At 37.0% G+C, this 23,931-nt stretch overlaps 1 protein-coding gene across 1 annotated transcript; it reads right to left on the reverse strand.

Moving 5' to 3' along the window:
* Positions 1 to 412: 412 nt before the first annotated feature.
* Positions 413 to 9,335, reverse strand: LOC126820943 (prefoldin subunit 5). Its single transcript, XM_050549164.1, has 5 exons — positions 9,186 to 9,335; positions 6,453 to 6,587; positions 4,745 to 4,819; positions 2,910 to 3,015; positions 413 to 628 (listed from the first exon to the last, which is right to left on the reverse strand). The coding sequence occupies exons 1-5, from the start codon at positions 9,267 to 9,269 to the stop codon at positions 540 to 542; spliced, it is 489 nt and encodes a 162-aa protein (XP_050405121.1). The 5' UTR covers positions 9,270 to 9,335; the 3' UTR covers positions 413 to 539.
* Positions 9,336 to 23,931: the final 14,596 nt, after the last annotated feature.

Raw genomic sequence — 23,931 nt, forward strand, 5'->3', positions numbered from 1 at the left:
GCTTGATAACGACTTGTGAAATCTTGTTGAAACGTCGCAGTGAAATAAACCACAGTAATTGTTATCCATAAATAGTGTGTTATTTGAATTTTAAATGGTTGCTACTTCTATGTGCAGATATTTTTTGTCTCGTATGTTATGTCTGAATCTATGTAAGTCTTAAAATTACGCATTATTTCAATATTTGCGCTATGCAAAAAGTAAACTCAAGTTACAAGGAATTTTGTCGTCTCTAAAATTAATTTGAGTCGCGCAAATTTAACTTCATGAAAGTATTATTTGTTTATAACACAGCGATTATATAACACAGCGATTCATTATCCTCCATGGAGAGATGTATAGACATCCCTTGGGGTTAAGGTGGGTTTTTTTTCAGGGTTATGGTCAAGATCTAAAGCAGAGTAAACAGCAATTATATTCCAGTTCATTTATTATATAAGCTTGAAACAATTAAATAGTGTTAACAGGTGTATGGGCTCTGATATCCCCATATCATATAAGATGACTTTATGAAACAGATTGGATCTAATCGGCAATGTTTAAGCTTTTGCAGGTTGTGCTGAACCTTGTGAACCCTGTTGTGCTGCTATCTGTGCTTGAACTTTCATCTGTAAAATTTCTACCATGGCTAAAACAGAAAGATAAATCATGTCATTAGTTGAAACAATATTTTATTCCATAAACTGAATAGGATTGAACACGGGATATAGGCCGTGGGCCGAAACCTGTAAGGCCTTTATAAAATGGCGAAGGGTGCAAGTTTTTGGTTACTACATAAACTATATATTAAATTAATCTGCAGAATGTGCTTGTTTCAAAACTGCAATGTTTTCCCAAAAATGTTTGTTCGTTAAAATTTCTACATCTGGTCAGTTACCCCACAAATGCAGTGCAGAGGTAATAATTGTCTTTTTCTCTCACCCCCCCCCCCCCCAACTCCCACACCCCCCTCCACCATATTATAGCAATTTTTGGTGTAGAAATCGAAGAAATGGGTTTAAATTAAATATACATTTTCTGCCAGGTTTTGGTGAATATGCATGATTTTGAGGAGGCCAGGAGGATAAGAGAGTTAAAGAGGTTGGCTAGGTTAAAATTAGGATGGATAGTTACAGGTTTACTAGTTTGCTACTTTCAGTTTATGTATTACAAAATTTCCATAGTGAAGCTCATACATGCTTTTGAGTAACAAACATGTTGCTCCAACTGTGGTATAAATCATTCAAACCAACAAAGATTGGGGGAAAAGAGATGAGAATTAACAGTAAATGGTGTACTGTGGGGCTTAATGCAACAGAGAAATACAAGAGTTATCTCCCTTTTTTCAAGTAGTCCTTAAATCAATTTCTGGAATAATTTAAGCCTTTTGCAATACGTAAACAATCACTACCCTAGTTCCCTGAAAAAATGTAGAAACTTTATACTTTTAACAATGAGTTTGCTTACTCAAGAAACTACTGTTCCCATTGCAGCCTCAAACTACAAAACTATTTATGGTCATTCACAGCTGTTTAGGTGAATTGCCTGTCTAGTCTTTTGGATGGGACAATAAACCGTGGCCCTGTGTACCCACTGGAGTGCAAGTAAAAGATCCCTTGGCAGCTGAAGTTCTCTATAAGAGTAGAATGTAGCGTTGCCCGGTAAAATTTCCGTCATCATAGCACACTGCATGCAACATATTGTGTGCTATGAGGGAAATTTTGCCCGAAACAACAGCCCTAAGACCTCTTATATAGCATTTCAGCTGCCAAGGGATCTTTTACACGCACTCCAATGGGTACACGGTACCTTGGCTTATTGTCCCATCTAAACGATTATGTTGAACCTTGCAAGGCTCTCTGTCCTGCACCAAATGACAAGCGGGAAGGGCGGATAATCCTGATGAACTTTCTCGGCCAGCCACCATGGCTCCATCCACTGCTCTACTTGTTTTTGAAATGAAACGGAGTTTAACGTTCTACTGTTCGACTCCAACTGGGATAATAAAGATGGCCATCCACCATGCAGTGAGGTATGAGGGAAAGAAAAGTCCTAACAGCAATGTTTCCGCATACTTTTCATCAAATTCAATCTGCTAAGGTTTCTTTAACTTGCATGTAAACAGGTGGATTTCAGTTTTCCATCTCATTCAAAACGGCTAGCCACACTTTCCTTATCAGACAACAGAGAGAACAGAGTTTGGAAAATCAGGAAGAGAAATGTGGTCATTATGGGAGTAACATTGTTCAGGGAGGCAACTAAAAGAAAACACAAGATTAGGAAGGCAACCCTCCTCACTGACACGTAAAACCCAGAGAGAACCAACAAGGTTAGGAAGGCAACCCTCCTCACTGGCATGTAAAACCCAGAGAGAACCCACAAGGTTAGGAAGGCAACCCTCCTCCCTGGCACGTAAAACCTAGAGAGAACCCACAAGGTTAGGAAGGCAACCCTCCTCCCTGGCATGTAAAACCCAGAGAGAACCCACAAGGTTAGGAAGGCAACCCTACTCACTGACATGTAAAACACTAGGATCCAAACTACAACACTTGTCTGAATGGCAGATAAGATACTACTTTTCTTCATCGTCAGACTGCATGATCTAAAGGACATGTAATAGACCATTTGTCAACCCCACCATCCGTAATAAACCATTGTCGACCCCACTATCTGTAATATCCACCCAGCCATCTGTAATATCCACCCACCTACCCATCCGTAATATCCACCCAATATCTATAATATCCACTCCAACATCTGTAATATCTACCCCACCATCCGTAATATCCACCCCACCATCTGTAATATCCACCCCACCATCTGTAATATCCACCCCACCATCTGTAAAATACACCCCACCATCTGTAATTTCCACCCCACCATCTGTAATATCCACCCCTCCATCCGTAATATCAGTAATTTATGTTTACCTTGTTTCATCTTGTATTTATCCTGTAAAATTGGTTGAATTTTTTCCATCTGTTTAGAGATGTATTCTATCTTTCTCTTGAAATAATCTTTACCTTTATCTACCGACTAAAATAAAACAAACATCGAACATCAAATATATTCAAACATCAATAAATATATTCAAAAAGAGAAAGAGAGAGAAATGGTGTTTAACGTCCACTCGACACAAACTAGGTCATTTCAGGACTACACATGGTTCAATTTTGTTTCAATAATTCACTTGCGCGTAGGGATCTTTAGCAGTGGGAGGAAACCGGAGGACCTGCAGTAAACCCACGAGGTTGGGCAGGCGACCCTACTCCTTGTCACGTACAACCGGGGAATCAAAACCACGCCAGTTGACTTCTTGACTGACCCTATGATACACGGCGCACATGCTAACCATTCGGCCATCCAACCCCCCAAATATATTCAAATATCAAACTTTAGCAATATGAAATGAAATAAAATGGGGCTTAACGTCCTACTTTTCTGCTCTGAACTGGGCTAATGAAGACCGGCATATGCTATAAACTGTGCTATGATAAGGGGAATTTGGCCCAGACAGCGGCACTACAGTCTATTCATATATCGAATTCCAACTGTCAGTGCATGCCAATGTGTACACGGGACCTCGGTTTTTCGTCCAATCCGAAAGACAAGACAGCTGTCCTCTTTAAGCCCTCTGTTCTGCATCACTGTTACATGATATAGGAAGTGCAGGAGGAAAGAACTACACACAAAAGAAAACTATAGACAGGACAAACTATATAGATATTGTAAGAAATAAACATAGTTCTGTGCAGCTACTGGATCAAACGATGATGTTGGCAGAGAGCAGTAAGGAGTAGATATTTATAAAACAGCAGAAAGAACAAATTTTTATAATTATCATATAATTAATAATATACAGATCTGACTCTGTCCTTCAGAATTGGATTCAAGTGAAAGGGAATCAAAAAGTTGATCTATGCATATTTCGTACTAATGTTTTCTGTAAAGCAATCAAACTGCATATGAAAACTGCTAACCTCGAGCAGCAAATGCTTATCATTGAACATAGTCAGTATTGATGTAATGAAACTATACATCAAGTTCCAGAGAGAGTGAAATGGGGTTTAACGTCCACTCGACACAAACTAGGTCATTTCGGGACTAACACATACCATAGTTCAATTTTATTTTAATAATTCGCTTGCACGCAGGGATCTTTAGCAGTCGGAGGAAACCGGAGGACCCGGAGAAAACCCATGAGGTTGGACAAGCGACACTAATCCTTGTCACGTACAAATAGGGAATCGAAACCACACCAGTTGACTCAATGACAGGCCTTACGAAACAGGACGCATGTGCTAACCATTCGGCCATCTAACCACCCTACCAAGTTCCATCACTCTCACTTAATTAGAATCAGAGTTATCTTGTCCCAGCAGAAAATGCTCATCATCGAAATCAAATTCAGTCAAGGCATTCACCTAAAGAACACCTTTACCAAGTTTAGACATTCTAGCACAATCAGAAGCAGAGTTCTTGTGTTCCATGAGGTGTGATGAATGGACTGACAGATGAATTAGAGAGAGAAATGGGGGTTTAATGTCCATTCGACACAAACTAGGTCATTTCAGGACTAACATATGGTTTAATTTTTATTTCAATAATTCGCTTATGCGTAGGGGGTCTTTAGCAGTGGGAGGAAACCAGAGGACCCGGAGAAAACCAACGAGGCTGGACAGGCGACCCTTCTCCTTGTCACGTACAACCGGGGATTCGAAACCACGCCAGTAACACAGATGAATTAATTTTAATACATATTTACCATTTCTACATAATACCCAGTTCCTATTTCTATTAATACATTTTCAGCACTGCTCAACTGACCTGGTACATACATCTATTACTAGTTAAGAAATGAAAATGAAATGAAATGGGGTTTAACGTCCTACTGTTCTGCTCCAAACTGGGCTAATGAAGATGGGCTACATCATACAGTGTGCTAAATGAGAAATTTGGCCCGGACAGCAACACTAAGGTATACTCTTATATCGAATTCCATCTGTCAAGGGATCTTTTCTGTGCACGCCAATGAGTAAAAGGGGACCTCGCTTTTTCGCCCCATCCGAACGACTAGACAGCTGTCCTTGTTAGGCCCTCCGTCCTGCATCACTGACAAGGAGGGACCACAAAGGAAAATCTGGATGAACTTTTTCGGCCAATGCAGGGATCGAACACCTGACCTCCAGGCTAGCAAGCCAGCGTCTTACCAACTTAACCAACGTGACCTCTCTACTAGTCAAGGATACATCATGTAAGATTTAGATACAGAACTGGATGTTCTTGCTATAATAGTTCAAAAATACATTATGTAAGATTTAGACAAAGAGCTGGATGTTCTTGCTATAATAGTTCAAAAATACATTATGTAAGATTTAGACAAAGAGCTGGATGTTCTTGCTATAATAGTTCAAAAATACATTATGTAAGATTTAGACAAAGAGCTGGATGTTCTTGCTATAATAGTTATATCAAAGATACATATGTAAGATTTAGATAAAGAGCTGGATGTTCTTGCTATAATAGTTATATTAAAGATTCATATGTAAGATTTATGTAAAAGCTGATCATTCTTGTTATTATAGTTCAAAAATAGATAATGCAAAATGAATATATTGAAATTTCATTCAAATTATGTTATTCTGAGCTAAGTTGTAGGAAGAATTACTAGTTTAGATAACATTTAAGGCCTAAAGAAAGACCTGCAATGGGCAGATTTATCTCTTGCATAGTGACTGTTTAAGAAAGAGTCTTATAATAAAATATGACATGGAATTTTAAGATTCACTTTTCTGCACAAACTGAGTTAATGAAAACTAGCTTACGCCATAGTGTGTGCTATGAGGGAAATTTTACATGGACAGTCAGCCACTACATGTATGGCTTCAAATCATAACAAGCATTACACAAAAGCTGAGAGAGAGAGAGAGAAATGGGGTTTAACATCCACTCGACACAAACTAGGTCATTTCGGGACTAACATGTGGTTTAATTTTATTTCAATAATTCGCTTGCGCATAGGGGTCTTTAGCAGTTGGAGGAAACCGGAGGACCCGGAGAAAACCCACGAGGTTGGACAGGCGACCCTACTCCTTGCCACGTACAACCGGGGATTCGAAACCACGCCAGTCAACTCAATGACAGACTTTATGATACAGCACGCGCATGCTAACCATTCAGCCATCAAACCCCCCGAGAGAGAGAGAGAGAGGTCCATGCGACACAAACTAGGTCATTTCAGGACTATGGTTCGATTCTATTCTAATAATTCACTTGCGCATAGGGGTCTTTAGCAGTGGCAGGAAACCGGAGAACCCAGAGAAAACCCACGACCCTACTCCTTGTCACCTACAACCGGGAATCGAAACCATGTCACACGACTTAATGACAGACTTTCTGATCTAATTCGACTACCCAAATCCGCAAATGTTCTCACCAGAATTTACAAACACAATTAAAGTTTAAAAGGATACAGAGCTTGTCAGGGGAACAAGGATTTCTTTATCAACATTTTCAGGCGAAACTTTGTTCATACATTCTTGAGATTCCACAAACTTTCCTTGAGCTAATTTCAATTGTGTCAACGACGTTTGAAAGAACTCAATTTCCTGAAAAAGACAAGTTATGGTATGGTATATTTAACTGAAAAAAATTGAAATGAAATGAGAAAGAGAGAGAGAGAGAGAAATGGGGTTTAACATCCACTCGACACAAACTAGGTCATTTCAGGACTAACATATGGTTTAATTTTATTTCAATAATTCGCTTGCGCATAGGGGTCTTTAGCAGTGGGAGGAAACCGGAGGACCCGGAGAAAACCCATGAGGTTGGACAAGCGATCCTACTCCTTGTCACGTAAAACCGGGGATTCGAAACCATGCCAGTTGACTCAATAACAGTCCTTATGATACAGCGCGCACGTGCTACCATTCTGCCATTAACCCATGAAATGCAGTTTAACATCCTAATTTTGTGCACTGACTGGGCTAATGACCATACAGAGCGCAACTACAGTCACAGGACCACAGTTTTTCTTTTATTGGCATTTAGTAATTGAAAATATTAACATGGTACAATATTATAGATTCACAATTATTGAGATTAATACTTGGCGACATTTCGACGAGGATACTCTCGTCTTTATCAAGCAACGACGCTTAGTTTTAAACTCAGTAATTGTCTATCCATACAATTGTACCCTTTGTTAATATGTTCAATTACTAAATGCCAACCAAAGAATATATATTCAGCTTGTTTATTTCTTTTATTTAAAAACCCAACCACCATTCAAATTATAATCATAAACCCTAGAATTTTCACGTTTCCATCTGACTTCTATGGTAATTTCCCACGTCTCGCGAAATTTCTACTTCAGTTTTCTACTTTGTTATATTATTCTAATTTAAATAACGTTAATCGGATTAGCCTACCTATTTGCTAGTATTTATCCGATATGTTGAAATAAAAACTGGTTCAATTGAACCGGGAGGGGGGTTGGATGGTCGAACAGTTAGCATGTGCTCGCCTTATCATAGGGTTTGTCATTGAGTCAACTGGCATAGTTTCGATCCTCGGTTGTATGTGACAAGGAGTAGGTTCGCCTGTCCAACCTTGTGGATTTTCTCTGGGTCCTCCGGTTTCCTCCCACTGCTAAAGACCCCTACGCGCAAGAGAATTATTGAAATAAAACTGAACCATGTGTTAGTCCCAAAATGATCTAGTTTGTGTCGAGTGGACAATTAAGCCCCATTACATCGCTCTCGCTCTCTCTCCCTCTCTTAAATGAACCACAAACAAAACTTGGATTATTTCTCAAGTCTGTCCTACATTTATCAACAAATTATTTTATATTAATTGTTTCTTGACCTACATCGGCACAGTATTACTAAGAGACTAGAATAAAACTTGTGTATCTCGATAAATGACTGCTACCGCGGAGTTGAAAAACATTCGTCTTATACACCACTTCAATCTATCATTTATGGATGAATGTCAGAAAAAGGGTAAAATATGGGTAATATATCGGAAAACAACCGGAAAAACACTAACACCACCGGAAAACACCATGTTATACTGAATACTTGAAAACATCGAAAAAACCTAACCTGCACACAGAGAACCAGACTCCAAGTTATTTATTTAGGGTGTTTTCCAGTATTTAGTGTGTTTTCCGGTATTTAGTGTGTTTTCTGGTAATTAGTATTTTTCCCATGTTTTCCGGTATTCAGTATAACATGGTGTTTTCTGGTTGTTTTTCCGGTATATTGTACTGTCAGTAAAAATATGACGATTCGACTTATATTGCACGACGACTTATACACCGTAAAACGGGTTAGTTTGTTTTCATGTGTAGGTTTTGTGTTCTAATTCTACGCCATGACATTACAATCAGCGTGAAATAAAACACACAATGGGTTAACTGACATTGGTTTATTTAATAAAATTCACATGACGGTTGATCATCCATGGTAGGCTATTATTTATAATTTGTTGTGAGACTGCTACAGTACGAAGTCCGCATTATCAAGCAAAAATGAGAACTGTCAAATGAGAGAGAGAAATGAGGTTTAACGTCCACTCGACACAAACTTGGTCATTTCGGGACTAACATATGGATTCGATTTTATTTCCATAATTCGCATGTGCGTAGGGGTCTTTAGCAGTGGGAGGAAACCAGAGAAAACCCACGAAGTTGGACAGGCGACCCTACCCCTTGTCACATACAAACGGGGATTCCAAACCACGCCAGTTGACTCAATAACAGACTTTATGATACAGCACGCACGTGCTAACCATTCAGCCATCCAACCCCCCACTGTCAAATGACTATTGCATCTAGGAAAAAAGACTCCGGAAGTTTCTTTACTCATCACTTACATCAGTCTATTTTTTTAACAGTTTTACAAATTCAATAAATGAAATAAACTTTTGAGAAAAAGTTCATTGCTGGATGGTGGTGGGAATTCCATGGTCAAATACTCATATTCCAGGTTTTCCAAGCCTGAAATTTGCATAGATGGAATTCCATAACTTTCCTGGTTTTCCCAGAGCGTACGAACCCTCCGGTTTCTTCAATTTCTCCTCAGTCCTGACAATTTACAATTTTAAACTAAAGCTGATCAGAGCTCTTTCCTCATAAATTTGACGTATATCGACATATAAAGTGTTTCGTGTGACGAAATTTTTAAAATGTATAAAATTCATACTTGTTCGACTTGCTGTGCCAACTGGTTCAGTTGATTTATCGGTAATTGAGAAATGTCAACTTGCTGTTGTGCTTTCGCTGCCATGTTGCTTTTTTAGAGATAGACTGGCATATCCAGACTCTCCCTTAAGTCAAATCGTTCCCAGTGTGATATCACTGATCTATATATAGATCGGTGCGCGCAGCCGAGAGAGAGAGAGAGAAATGAAATGAAATGAAATGGGGTTTTATAACGTCCAGAGAGAGAGAGAGAGAAACGGGGTTTAACGTCCACTCGACACAAACTAGGTCATTTCGGGACTAATACATGGTTCAATTTTATTTCAGTAATTCTCTTGTGCGTAGGGGTCTTTAGCAGTGGGAGGAAACCGGAGGACCCGGAGAAAACCCACGAGGTTGGACAGGCGACCCTACTCCTTGTCGCGTACAACCGGGGAATCGAAACCCCACCAGTTGACTCAATGACAGACCGTATGATACAGCGCGCACGTGCTAACCATTCGGCCATCCAATCCCCCGCGCAGTCGAGAAGGGAAAAATGTCTTCGTCTGGGTTAGTGCTAAAATAAGGCCAGTTCAATCACAACCCTAACCCTAACCCTGACCCTAATGCTTACCCTAACCTACAATCTCGCCAACAATCACGTGCCCAAAACTTATTTACACCTCAACGACCTTGACAAAAATTAAGCTGGCCTTAAAGGAGCTAAATCGCTAATATTTGGGACCTAGAAATTGACACAAATGGGTCGCAACACATATAATAATGTAATATGAATGTATAAACTGATTTATATTCAATCGTTTTCTGTTTTACTGTAATTTCTAATCAGTTATGTTCGGCGAAATACGCCAGAGTCTCAATCCAATAGCAATCTCTAGCATCTGGCTATTCTAGTCTACACCGATATTATTTATTGCGAATGCTCCCCAAATAAGAATATGGTGTCACCGTTTGACATGACTTGTGGAATATGTCTAGCTGCGTTCTTCGAGTCTCTTGTTATGTAAATGGCGCTGAAACGCATTATGGTACACGATTCGTGTACCAATGGTAAAATGTTTATTTTGTCTTAAATATTGGATATCAGAAGCCCATCTTTTCCCAGTAAGATCACAACATCAATGTTGATTTAAATTGACAAATAATTCGTGTTTTCTATGTTCAAGACTTAATTGGATGAAACTGAGTTAGAGACTTTAACAAATAGATTTAGTCCTTCGGGCTGCCAAAAAGTTGAAACGAGCTCACAACGTAAGGTCTAACTTTCTGTTATTTTAATACGGGAAACCGGTTTGAAGAATAACTAGTCATTGAACATTAAAAGTCATTCCCAATTCAATATTTGTTACCATTAGTTTAAAATAATCAGTTTTGTAATAAAGAGCAATTTACGATGTCTTATTCATAAAATAGCATTTTAGCTGAAAAAAATGGAATATAGTCAGCTCTAAAATGGAAAATAACGGAATTCAAAATAACAAAAACGTAATTTGTTGTTTTTTTAAATGGAAAATCGTCACCCTTAAAAGAACGGTTCTATCGTGTGTGATTAATGTGTATTGTGCAATACGGTACTAATTTGATTATCTCATTATTCCGGCAAATGTTTAAATAGCTGTAGCTCCATACTTGGTTAACTTCACAAACAGTTATATATTTGGGGACAGTAATCTTATGGACTTATATATCATTTTGAAATATCCAGGATTTCTTTAAACGAAATCAAATACATATAACAAAACCAAGTCAAAGAGAGGAGACTCGGAAGAGGAGAAAGTGATTTACAGTGCATAAACTACAGAGAGCGAAAGAGAAGGTAGGTCATTTTGGTAATAACATATATTGATCAATTTTATTTAGGGGTCTTTAGCAGTGAGAGGACACCAGAGAACCTGAAAAAAAACCACGAGGTTGGACAGGCGGCCCGTCTCCAGTTGTCACATATAAGTGTGGGCTTGACCACGTCACATGACAGACTCTCGGACAAAATTGTCACTATGCCTGACAGGCACCATGATGGCTGATGATCAGAATTGGAATTCTTAAGTTGCACATCCCCTGATGGGTTAAGTTGGTCTAAATCAAACTTGTTAATCTTCGCTACATATGCTCACTTTGCTAAGGCAATCTTGAAAAGTGCCCTTCAGAACAAAAAAATCAACTGGTTTCTGAATTTAGAACGCCCCCAATGACCCAAGTACGTAGGTTTATTTCGAATATGACGGATAACTTTGATTCCTTTTTTAGCTGATAGGGTATATGGTCCCAAATTAATTAAAACACAACTTCAGAAGAACAAAAAATCCCCCGGGTTCCTACTACAGAACACGGCAACAAATAATACCTATATCCAGGGATGAAGCAACAAAGACATTGTCGTATATTAGACAATATAATTGTAAATAGTGAAACTAAAGGCCGTGTTTGAGAAATCAGATATCATTAAAATAATAAGCAAGCTGTATATTTTAAATGCAATAATAATTTATAATTGTTCAATATATTGCAATCTGATTAAAACACAAATTCCATTTCTTTTCGTTTTTTATGAATCAAAATTTCGTTTTACTTGAATTCACAACACTAGGATCTGGAGGAGTTGTTATATAACAGGCGTTCTAGTTGATGTGGCGAATTAGCCAATGAAATGGTATGTTACGACGAGTTCTTGGCGTGCTCTGAACGGAACTGTGGGTAAACCCCTTGAATCGTCTGACGTCATAGGTAAAAAGCCGCTCGTATGACCCCTGACGCGACCTCCCAGTACAACTGGTCAGGTCTTCATGTAGTGTAGGCCATCGAAAGTATATATATATAAAAGACGAAACGAAATATAGATCTATCTTTTAATCAGATTGATATATTGTATTATATAGAGAATCTCCTACCAGTCTTTTTTGATATCAAAAAATATCAACACAAGTTGATAAAGTAACAAAAAACGAGGCTCTGTCGAGTTTTTTTTTACTTTATCAACGAGTGTTGATATTTTTTGATATCAAAAAAGACGAGTAGGAGATTTTATTTATCACCCAATCCCTTCTTACATGCACAAATAGATAAATATAGTTCTTTGCTGTAGATTTCACTTTTATTGAACATTATGGCGTAGTGATACATGATTTTTTGACAGCAATTCAACCATTGCAAAGTCCTTTATATTGACCCAGTGTTTCCATCAAGGTCGACTGAATTATAATAGTTGATTTTTAATTTTAAAAAAGTTACTTTTAATAATAAATGAACTGTTCTTTGAAAATAAAAAAAGTAGTTCCTTTTCAACTGACCAATCAAATTATATAAATTTATTCTGTAAATTTGCTTGAAACTTCACTATGTATATATGGTTAGTGCTAAATGATAAGGCCAGCTCAATTTTTCGTCATAGGTCATGAGATATATAAACAGGGCTTGCGCTAATCCCAACCCTAGCCCTAACCCTAGCCCTAAGCCTTACCCTAGCCCTAACCCACAATCCTCGGCAACAATAGCGTGTCCTAACAATGTTTACATCTCGTGATCTCGACAACATCTGCAGGTGTGCATGCGAAATAGATCTAACCGTTGAACAGGCGACAATAATTCTTAATACTATATATGGGATCGAAACTACACCACGTGACTAAATGGCGGGTTTAACCATTCGGCCTCCCAACGCCCAATAATTTGGGGAGGTTGGATGGCCGAATGGTTAACACGCGCGCGCTGTATCATACGGTCTGCCATTGAGTCAACTGGCGGGGTTTCGATTCCCCGGTTGTACGTGACAAGGAGTAGGGTCGCCTGTCCAACCTTGTGGGTTTTCTCCGGGTCCTCCGGTTTCCCCCCACAGCTATAGACCCCAACGCGCAAGCGAATTATGGAAATACAATTGAACCATATGTTAGTCCCGAAATGACCTAGTTTGTGTCGAGTGGACGTTAAACCCCATTTTTCTCTCTCTCTCTCTCTCCCAATAATTTGTCCGGGCCTGCTTTTCTGAATCAACGTGGCGAATTAAGACGGCTATACAATATGCTGGGTGGTTTGAGTGACATTTTGCCCGGACATCGGCGTTTCGTCCCACTCTTCATCGAATCCCAACTGTCAAGAGTTCTTTTACGTCCACGGGACTTTGGTTTTCCTTCCCATACTTCGATCAATATTACCAGGCGCTTCGTCTTTACACGCAGGGGGATGTTCGATGGCCGAATGGTTAGCGTGTGCGCGCTGTATTATAAGGTCTGTCATTGAGTCAACAGGCGTGGTTTCGATTCCCTGGTTGTACGTGACAAGGAGTAGGGTCGACTGTCCAACCTCCAGGTCCTTCGGTTTCTTTCCACTGCTAAAGACCCCTGCGCGCAAGCGAATTATTGAAATAAAATGGAGTGGACGTTAAACTCTCTCCCTCTCTCTCTCTCTCTCTCTCCGTAGCTTTTCTTGAATCAAAAAATAATACAGTCTTGTATATACAAGCGTTTGCAATATAAAATACATCTTCGCATCCACTGAACAAAGGCGAAAATGACCTATGATTTGGCTGCTGGAAAGGTGAATTAAGCTAGCTCAGTTTTCTCGTCATCCTAAAACTATACTAATGTCCAAAAGAAAGTATACACTGTGCATTTTGTACTGCATCAACCAGGGTCGTTTTTCCATGGTATACGGTATTTGGGTAGAATGTCAATTTGTTTCACATTTATATTTTGCTTAGAAATGTTGAGTTTGGACGCAAGAAACAAACTCAGTAATGCTTTATCAAATGTTTTTAATCTAAACAAAACTTAGTCATACTTTTAGTGTGTATACTTTCTTTTGGACATCCGTATTCAGTATTTCTTTGTATTTTTAGAGAAATCAATTAACAGAGCCAAGGGCATAAGCTGTGTGTGGTACTATGGAAACAACACGTGTTGCCCCTCCAGATGAAGTCCACAATGCTTCAAATACTTCGGCGATAAGAGTTGCACAAATAGACGAAGGTGCGTCGCAGTTACTCAACAATCCGGGATATTCCGACGTTGAACTGATAACCCCTTCCCTTAGACCAGTACCAGACGATGACGTAAGAGTAACTGATGGACCAGTGTCAGACGATGCATCGGAGTTACTAATCAATCCCTCATATACACGTAAAGAGGTCCAAGATACTGATGTCGTGGAATATGCCGATGAGGTAAGGTTAACTCGATCGTCAAACGACGACGAAAGGAGTATCGAACGCACACTAAGCCCAGAAGAAGACGTAAGGTTAACTTCCTCAGCTTCACCACATGACGACGAAAGGAGTATCGAACGCATCCTACGCCCAGAAGATGACGTCGTGGAATATCCCGATGAGGTAAGGTTAACTCGATCGTCAAACGACGACGAAAGGAGTATCGAACGCACACTAAGCCCAGAAGAAGACGTAAGGTTAACTTCCTCAGCTTCACCACATGACGACGAAAGGAGTATCGAACGCATCCTACGCCCAGAAGATGACGTAAGGTTACATTTCTCGGCTCCACCAAGTGACGACGGCAAAACGAGAACCAAACCCACGTTACGCCCAGGAGACGACGTAAGTTGTACTCCTACAGCGCCACCTCCTGGCGCTGAGCAAAAGCGTATCGAACAAGCAATATGTAATAACCTGATCAGCATGTCTAAAGATGAATTGATGGAAAACGGTCTAACCGAACAAGAGTTATTTGTTATTTGTTCGATGAATGAGCAACTTCGAAATCATTATAAAGGTATGGTTTACATAGAAAATATTTCGCGCGATTTAGAAACCTATCAAAAAAAAGGCTTCTATTTTGTTTCGAACAAAAATCAGAAGGCAGAACGTGAGACGAAGCTTCACTGCACAGCGATCATTGTACCTCCTGATGGGAAGGCACAGTATTTTGATTCTCACGGCAACGTTCCAGATGACCTACATGACAAAGTTGAATGGAGTCTGTTAAAACCACAGCAACAGGGAAGCACATGCGCGTTTCACTGTTTATATGTCTTTGATATGTGGACAAAACAGGAAACGGAGCAAACGTATGAGGAGTTCGTGGCTGGTTTGTATTCAGCCAGAGAACAAGGTGCGAGTTGTCCTGACGACAGTTGCAACCCTAATTTTGATCCTGATATATATGTCGTGGAGCACTTTATGAAGAATTTGTTGTAACCTTTGAGACAATGCATCAATGATGATGGTAATGTGTAAAATGGCAATGAGTTAAAATGGTAATGGGTAAAATGGTAAAGAGTTAAAATGGCAATGAGTTAAAATGGTAAGGGGTAAAATGTTAATGAGTTAAAATGGTAAGGGGTAAAATGGTAATGAGTTAAGATGGTAATGGGTTAAAATACAGATCTATATTTCGTTTCGTTTTTTATACTTTCGATGGCCTACACAACACGGCCTACAGCAACATTAATTTTGATCCTGATATACACAACACGAAGATCTGTTCGTTGTAGTGGGGGTCGCTTCAGAGGTAATTTTGACCCTATGACGTCATAGTGGTTTACCCACAGTTCCGTGCATCGCACGCAAAGAACTCGCCGCAAAATATCGTTTCATTGGCTAATCTATCACATTAACCAGATCGAGGCTTATATACCAGCTCTTCCAGATTCTAGAGCTGTGAAGACAAGTCAAACGAAATTTTAAACTATAAAAAAAAACGAAACGAAATAGGATCTGTGTTTTAATCAGTTTGAGAGACAAGTTTCTGTTTTAAATTTTAATTACATATGTTTGTGATTTAATATTTATATTTATAATAACTATTTTTAAATTTTAATTTTATGTGTTATTTCATATTTATATTAATAATAACTATTTTTAAATTTTAATTATATATAATATGTGTTATTTCACATTTATAGTATTTATAGTTATAATAACTATTTTTAAATTTTAATTATATGTGTTATTTCATATTTATATTAATAATAACTATTTTTTAATTTTAATTATATATAATATGTGTTATTTCATATTTATAATAACTATTTTTTTATTTTAATTTGAAAACCCTGTGATATTTGTTTTTATATTTATATGCATAGTTATAACTTTTTAATTTGCAAACCTTGTGATATTTGTTTTGATATTCATAGAAATTTACTGATTGTGATATCATTTTCACCATATATTTGGGGCAATATGGGCCCGGGTGGACCTTGCATCGAAACTTCGTTTCATTTCTCACATAAACCCATGTAAAGATGGTAAAGGGTTAAGGTGGTAAGGGGTTAAAATGGAAATGGGTGGTAATTGGTTAAAATGGTAATGGGTGGCAATGGGTTAAAATGGTAATGTATTAAATTGGTAATGCATTAAAATGGTAATGTGTTAAAATGGTAATGAGTTAAAATGGTAATGAGTTAAAATGGTAATGTGTTAAGATGGTAATGTGTTAAAATGGTAATGAGTTAAAATGGTAATGTGTTAAAATGGTAAGGGGTTAAAATGTTAATGTGTTAAAATGGTTATGGGTTAAAATGGTAATGGGTTATGGTGGTAATGGGTTATGGTGGTAATGGGTTGAAATGGTAATGGGTTAAGTATATATATACAAAAGACGAAACGAAATATAGATCTATCTTTTAATCAGATTGATATATTGTATTATATAGAGAATCTCCTACCAGTCTTTTTTGATATCAAAAAATATCAACACAAGTTGATAAAGTAACAAAAAACGAGGCTCTGTCGATTTTTTTTTTACTTTATCAACGAGTGTTGATATTTTTTGATATCAAAAAAGACGAGTAGGAGATTTTATTTATCACCAAATCCCTTCTTACATGCACAAATAGATAAATATAGTTCTTTGCTGTAGATTTCACTTTTATTGAACATTACGGCGTAGTGATACATCATTTTTGACAGCAATTCAACCATTGCAAAGTCCTTTATATTGACGCAGTGTTTCCATCAAGGTCGATTGAATTATAATAGTTGATTTTTAATTTTAAAAAAGTTACTTTTAATAATAAATGAACTGTTCTTTGAAAATAAAAAAAAGTAGTTCCTTTTCAACTGACCAATCAAATTATATAAATTTATTCTGTAAATTTGCTTGAAACTTCACTATGTATATATGGTTAGTGCTAAATGATAAGGCCAGCTCAATTTTTCGTCATAGGTCATGAGATGTATTCTAGAGCTGTGAAGACAAGTCAAACGAAATTTTAAACTATAAAAAAAAACGAAACGAAATAGGATCTGTGTTTTAATCAGTTTGAGAGACAAGTTTCTATTTTAAATTTTAATTACATATGTTTGTGATTTAATATTTATATTTATAATAACTATTTTTAAATTTTAATTTTATGTGTTATTTCATATTTATATTAATAATAACTATTTTTAAATTTTAATTATATATAATATGTGTTATTTCACATTTATAGTATTTATAGTTATAATAACTATTTTTAAATTTTAATTATATGTGTTATTTCATATTTATATTAATAATAACTATTTTTTAATTTTAATTATATATAATATGTGTTATTTCATATTTATAATAACTATTTTTTTATTTTAATTTGAAAACCCTGTGATATTTGTTTTTATATTTATATGCATAGTTATAACTTTTTAATTTGCAAACCTTGTGATATTTGTTTTGATATTCATAGAAATTTACTTATTGTGATATCATTTTCACCATATATTTGGGGCAATATGGGCCCGGGTGGACCTTGCATCGAAACTTCGTTTCATTCCTCACATAAACCCATGTAAAGATGGTAAAGGGTTAAGGTGGTAAGGGGTTAAAATGGAAATGGGTGGTAATTGGTTAAAATGGTAATGGGTGGCAATGGGTTAAAATGGTAATGTATTAAATTGGTAATGCATTAAAATGGTAATGTGTTAAAATGGTAATGAGTTAAAATGGTAATGAGTTAAAATGGTAATGAGTTAAAATGGTAATGTGTTAAGATGGTAATGTTTTAAAATGGTAATGAGTTAAAATGGTAATGTGTTAAAATGGTAAGGGGTTAAAATGGTAATGGGTTAAAATGGTTATGGGTTAAAATGGTAATGGGTTATGGTGGTAATGGGTTATGGTGGTAATGGGTTGAAATGGTAATTGGTTAAGATGGTAATGGGTTGAAATGGTCATGGATGAAATAGTAATAAGTTGTTCTTCAGCGGTCATGTAAAACTGGGTTATGTACAGTATTTTGTATGTACAGTAAGATTAGATGTATATAAAATAAGAATGTTAGCTTTAAAAGATGGGCATATTATAGACGTTAAGAAAAGAAAATGAAATGGGGTTTAACGTCCTACTGTTCTGCTCCGAATTGGGCTAATGAATACAGGCATACGCCATAAGTGTGCTATGAAGGAAATTTTGCCCGGCAGCGGCATTATGGCCTACTGTTATATCGAATTCCAGGGCATCTTTTACGTGCACGCCAATGTATACATGTGACGTCGGTTTTTCGTCCCATCTGAATGACGGAAATATGGACGTTAAACCACTATTTAAACGATTGCTAATAGGTAATGTATACTACGATTAATCCGTAAATATCTACTACAAAATACATAAGAATGCAAAGGATTTTATTTTCATATTCATAAAGCCGTCTTTTCTTATTAAAATCGGATTCAATAATGAGAAACAGAAAAAAAGAAAGCTTTTATTTCAATGTACGTACGCACGTTTCAACCCTTTTTAACCAATTCGAGATGTTATATTTGTATGTATACGTATGTGAATGTATCGATATCGTTATTATATCATTAATATCTGAAGACACCTATAAAAGGAAGACAGTTAGTTTATATGAATTAAGGTACACCCAAAACCATTAAAAATGCAATGCCAAATTCAAAGTTTATTTACTGCAACAACTTTTAACAAATGTACATAACAATTGACAAAATCGAGATAACAAGCATCTGTGGATAATTTCATGAAAGAATTCACTACAAATGCACAAAACCGAAACGTCAGAGAACCATGATACAAAGCAGGGGTCAGCTGAAGTCAATATCGAGTATGTCCACCCTGAGCTTTTACACGTTGCAGTAATTATACTAATGTGCTGCTATTTGACAATATTAGGTTGTTAATTGATAATATTGGGTAGTATTTGGTAGTATTGGGTTAGTTTTTGCTTGTTTTGGTTGATATAGGGAGGTAAATGGAACAGCCAGAGATCGGTAATCGCATTTAAAGTACAATTCCAGCGCTATAACTAATTATTTTTGAATAAATTCAATTGATATGCAAATTTTACATCATTATGTTGTAATATTGGGTAGTATGTGGTGATATTGAGGTGGTATTAGGGTGGTATTGGGTGGTATTGGGTAGTATTGGGTAAATCGTCCCGCCGCTTTTACACATGCCTGATGTCGCCTTGCCATGGACTTGCACAAGTTTCACCTATGTGCCATAAGATGGGAAAGTCCAAGAGAACATCTACCAGAAATATTTCACGAATTAGGCATTGCGTTTTTACTGGCTTTGAGTATATGTCAGAATGAAGTAAAGTGCAGAATGTTTTACCTGGACGTATGTTTTTTAATTTATTTATACATATATCTACCGTAAACAAAGAAGTACTTGTACTTTATCTACTTTAATATGTATTGTGATGTATTTATAATATGATAATGTAGAAAATTTTGTGAATAAACATTTACAAAAAAAAATCGGTAGTAATGGGTTAAAATGGTAATGGGTAAAATGGCAATTGGGTAAAATGATTATGGGTTAAAATGATTATGGGTTAAAATAGTAATGAATTAAAATGGTAATGGGTTAAAATGGTAATTGGGTAAAATGGTAATGGGTAAAATGGTAATTGGGTAAAATGATTATGGGTAAAAATAGTAATGAATTAAAATGGTAATGGGTAAAATGGTAATTGGGTGAAATGATTATGGGTTAAAATAGTAATGAATTAAAATGGTAATGGGTAAAATGGTAATGGGTAAAATGATAATGGGTAAAATGGTAAGGGGTTAAAATGGTAATGGGTAAAATGGTAATGAGTTAAAATGGTAATGGGTAAAATGGTAATTGGGTAAAATGATTATGGGTTAAAATAGTAATGAATTAAAATGGTAATGGGTAAAATGATAATTGGGTAAAATGGTAATGGGTAAAATGGTAAGGGGTTAAAATGGTAATTGGGTAAAATGGTAATGGGTAAAATGATTATTGGGTAAAATGGTAATGGGTTAAATGGTAATTGGGTAAAATGGTAATGGGTAAAATGGTAATGGGTAATTGAGTAAAATGGTAAATAGGTAAAATGGTAAATGGGTAAAATGGTAATGGGTAAAATGGTAATTGGGTAAAATGGTAATTGGGTAAAATGGTAATTGGGTAAAATGGTAATGAGTTAAAATGAACTAATCTGATTAAAATACCGATCTATATTTCGTTTAGTTTTTGTATCCTTTCGATGGCCTACACTACACGAAGATCTGACAAGCTGTACTCGAAGGTCGTGTCAGGGGTCTTACGAGCGACTTTGGACCCTATGACATTGGTTAATCAATTAGCGTTGACAGTTCCGTGACAGACCGTTTCATTGGCTTATCCCTCACTTCAACCAAAACGCCGGTAATATGTGTCAAACTGCCCCTCAAAATGCGATTTCCCAGCAAGTTTGGAAGTTGTAACCAAGGGACATAGCTCGTGTAATACACAAATGGACTAAGACTAGTAATTATTTCCCCTTATTTCATGATGGACTTGTAAATAGACAATTTTTCCCTTAATTTTTTTCTCCCCTCTTCCTGCATTTTTGGGTTGACTTTTTGGTCTAGAATTGGAGAAAAGGGATCAAATTTGCAATTTCATAGCAGTTTTGGGTAATACTGATGATATTACAGCGGAGGGATAGGGGGTGTAAAGTGTCTTTCTGCAGAGCAATCATTGTGTCGGAAGTGAGATTTTCACCCCTGTCAACTTCAAATCCGTGTAGCAAAAAATCTAAACGGTCAACCCCCTACAAAATTATGATGTGGAGATTGCCAAATGTTGTCCCCATTGTGCCTATAAAGATTGGAACCAACGGAATGTTGAGCAAAAAGCTACAGCCTGTGATGTTACAGTCATTTAACATTGAAGTCAAAGGGCAAATAATTGCTAGTCTGAGTCCAAATCTACCCAAAACCACCATTATTTCCACATATATCACAGTCATGTATATCGTGTTTTAATATACTACCATTCCTTTAGCTAAATATGTCATAATTACTTTAAAATCACAGTCTTCTTGTGTTAAAATCCAACAATTCATGCTTGTTTGGTCGTCGCATGGAAGGGACATAACTCGTGTATATACCCAAATCTTCTCTTTTTAAAACTCCCAATAATCTCATATCGTTTTTGATTGTTTACCGTTCAATTGAATTACAATTTTAGACTGCCAAGTCAAAAAGTATAGAAAGTATGCGAAAAGCTGCTAAACGAGAACGACTATTCAACGCAGATTTTCCAAGGACTGAGTCTTCATCTGCTGCTGGTAATTCAACTGATTTGTCTGCTAGAGTTTTGTTACATCGATACCTGCCAGTTCTCCAATGCAATCCACTAAAAACATCAGGTGATGGAAATTGCCTATTCAACGCTGTTTCCCTACTTTTACAAGGCGACGAAAAACTATCTGTATAGCATTAAGATGCTTGTCATGTCTTACATTAATTGAAAACGAACAGTTCTATAAGAAACATATAGAATTTTCAAAGCTGCATAGTCTGTCACCAACCTTTTCAACTGCCGTATTTGATTGTGCCAATACAGCACATGTTTTCTCTGCGTGGACAATTATCGCTTTATGTAACGTGGTGTCCAGACCAATTAAAATTATTTATCAACCATATAATGGACCTCGGGATTTTGCGCACACGCATTTAAATTGCACTTTTCGGCCCACTTGTCAGGTAAAAGAAGATGTTCACGATGGGTTGTCTACCGAAGAATAACGAATGGTATTCTGTTCACCATTTTGTAACTGTGACGTGTGCAGCTGCCATTACGACCCCTTTCAAAAGGCACAACATTTTTGAACCAGAAGAATGGTTACAACCTCCTAAATGTGCGAAAACTTCATCCGCATTGGAGGAATATTCTTCTAGTTCAAACAGACAGACAATGACATTGACGAATGGATAAAAGCGGAGAAAGTCTCGCCTCTTTTTCACGTCAGTACCTCTAGCTCAGTGGTTCTCAACCTTTTTTGCCAGCGGCACACCTTGGAACACACCTGGCTAAATATATATGAAAAATATTTTAATTTTGCGAAATAAAAAGATGGCATGTCATATACGGCATAGATCCGTAGTCATAGACACATAGAATGACTCAAACTAAATAAAGAAAAACACAGCTATCGAAGTTACTATTAGACACCAGTGAATACTCAATTGGGGTCACATTGTTTTTCGCAATTTCTTAGTGTGCCGTTCAAAATTTCGCGGCACACTTAGGAAGATCTCGGCAACTTCTTGCTACAACTCTTTCGAAGCATTGGCCAGTGAGAATATAGAAAAGACCAAGAAAAGATCCAGGAAACAATCACAGACACTACCATCAGGGGCAAGTTCTGACGACTTCAGTTTATCAGCCGATGAATTTGCATGCAGTTCACCCATCCCACAGAACAACTCTTCATTCGAAAACGTTTCTGGCAAGAGACGTCACCGGGTTGCGAGACAGAAAAGGCTCAGAAGACACTCACCGCCCCCACCATTTTTTGAAAACTCGTCAGTGTATTCGAATGCTGGATCTTGTCCACCTTTGCTCTAACAAAGAGTAAATTCATGTATAACAATGAAATTATGAAAGCTTTCAAAACTGGTACACCATCTGATTTTATTCCTGGCGGAGAAAAAAATGACTGCTTTTTATTGATTAAATCGACTTGTTCTGAGTTTCCAGATGACTGCGGTATTTGGGATTCGCGTACAGGAACAACTGTAAATCAACGCTTTATTTATAAACTGGACAGACCTTTAATTGCAATTTATAAAAAGAACTCTTTATACTGCACAAAAAAATGTTGTAAGAAATAAACCGACATATGTTGAGTTAAAACCACAACCAGAGAATATAATTTCATTTCACAGATATTACGCAAATGTAGCAGGGTTCTATTCACAAAGACGAACAAAACACCAGGTCATGGGTTCAGGATTTTATTGTGGATCATCAATTTAGTATACAGATAATAAAAACTCTGAAAGACATAAAGAAATGTATAAAAATCAAGAATAGTAATAGTTTACACTATGTACATTTACATACAAATACATATACATACCCTATAAAATAGGCTGGATTCTTCCTTCAGAGAACCAACAACATAAGGAATGAACTATAGAAATAAAGATGAATTAACACCACCATACCGGACAACAAACCCAAATGGAAGGCAGAATGGACCAGGACCTAAACTCACCAACAAGCCCCAAGGAAGAGTTGCACCCCCTGCCATTCAACCGGACAGAACTACCAGACCGACCAAATTGACCCAATATATATATATGTACACAATATGTTTAAATGTTCGTCCACTTTCATGTCTGTCAAATGCCCGTATGTAAATGTCTATGTCTGTCTAAATGTTCGTCCATGTCCATGTCCATGTCTGTTTTTGTCACAACTGTGTGTCATATGTCTGTGTTTGTCCCAATTTGCACTTCTTTTTCCCGCACTTGATATATCATGTCTCGTCCTTTTATCTATTGTTTGTACATATATATCTAAAAAAAACTAATTATCCGTTTTAAT

This window comes from Patella vulgata, chromosome 5, assembly GCF_932274485.2.
Source record: "Patella vulgata chromosome 5, xgPatVulg1.2, whole genome shotgun sequence".
In the NCBI taxonomy this organism is placed as follows: Eukaryota; Metazoa; Mollusca; class Gastropoda; family Patellidae; genus Patella; species Patella vulgata.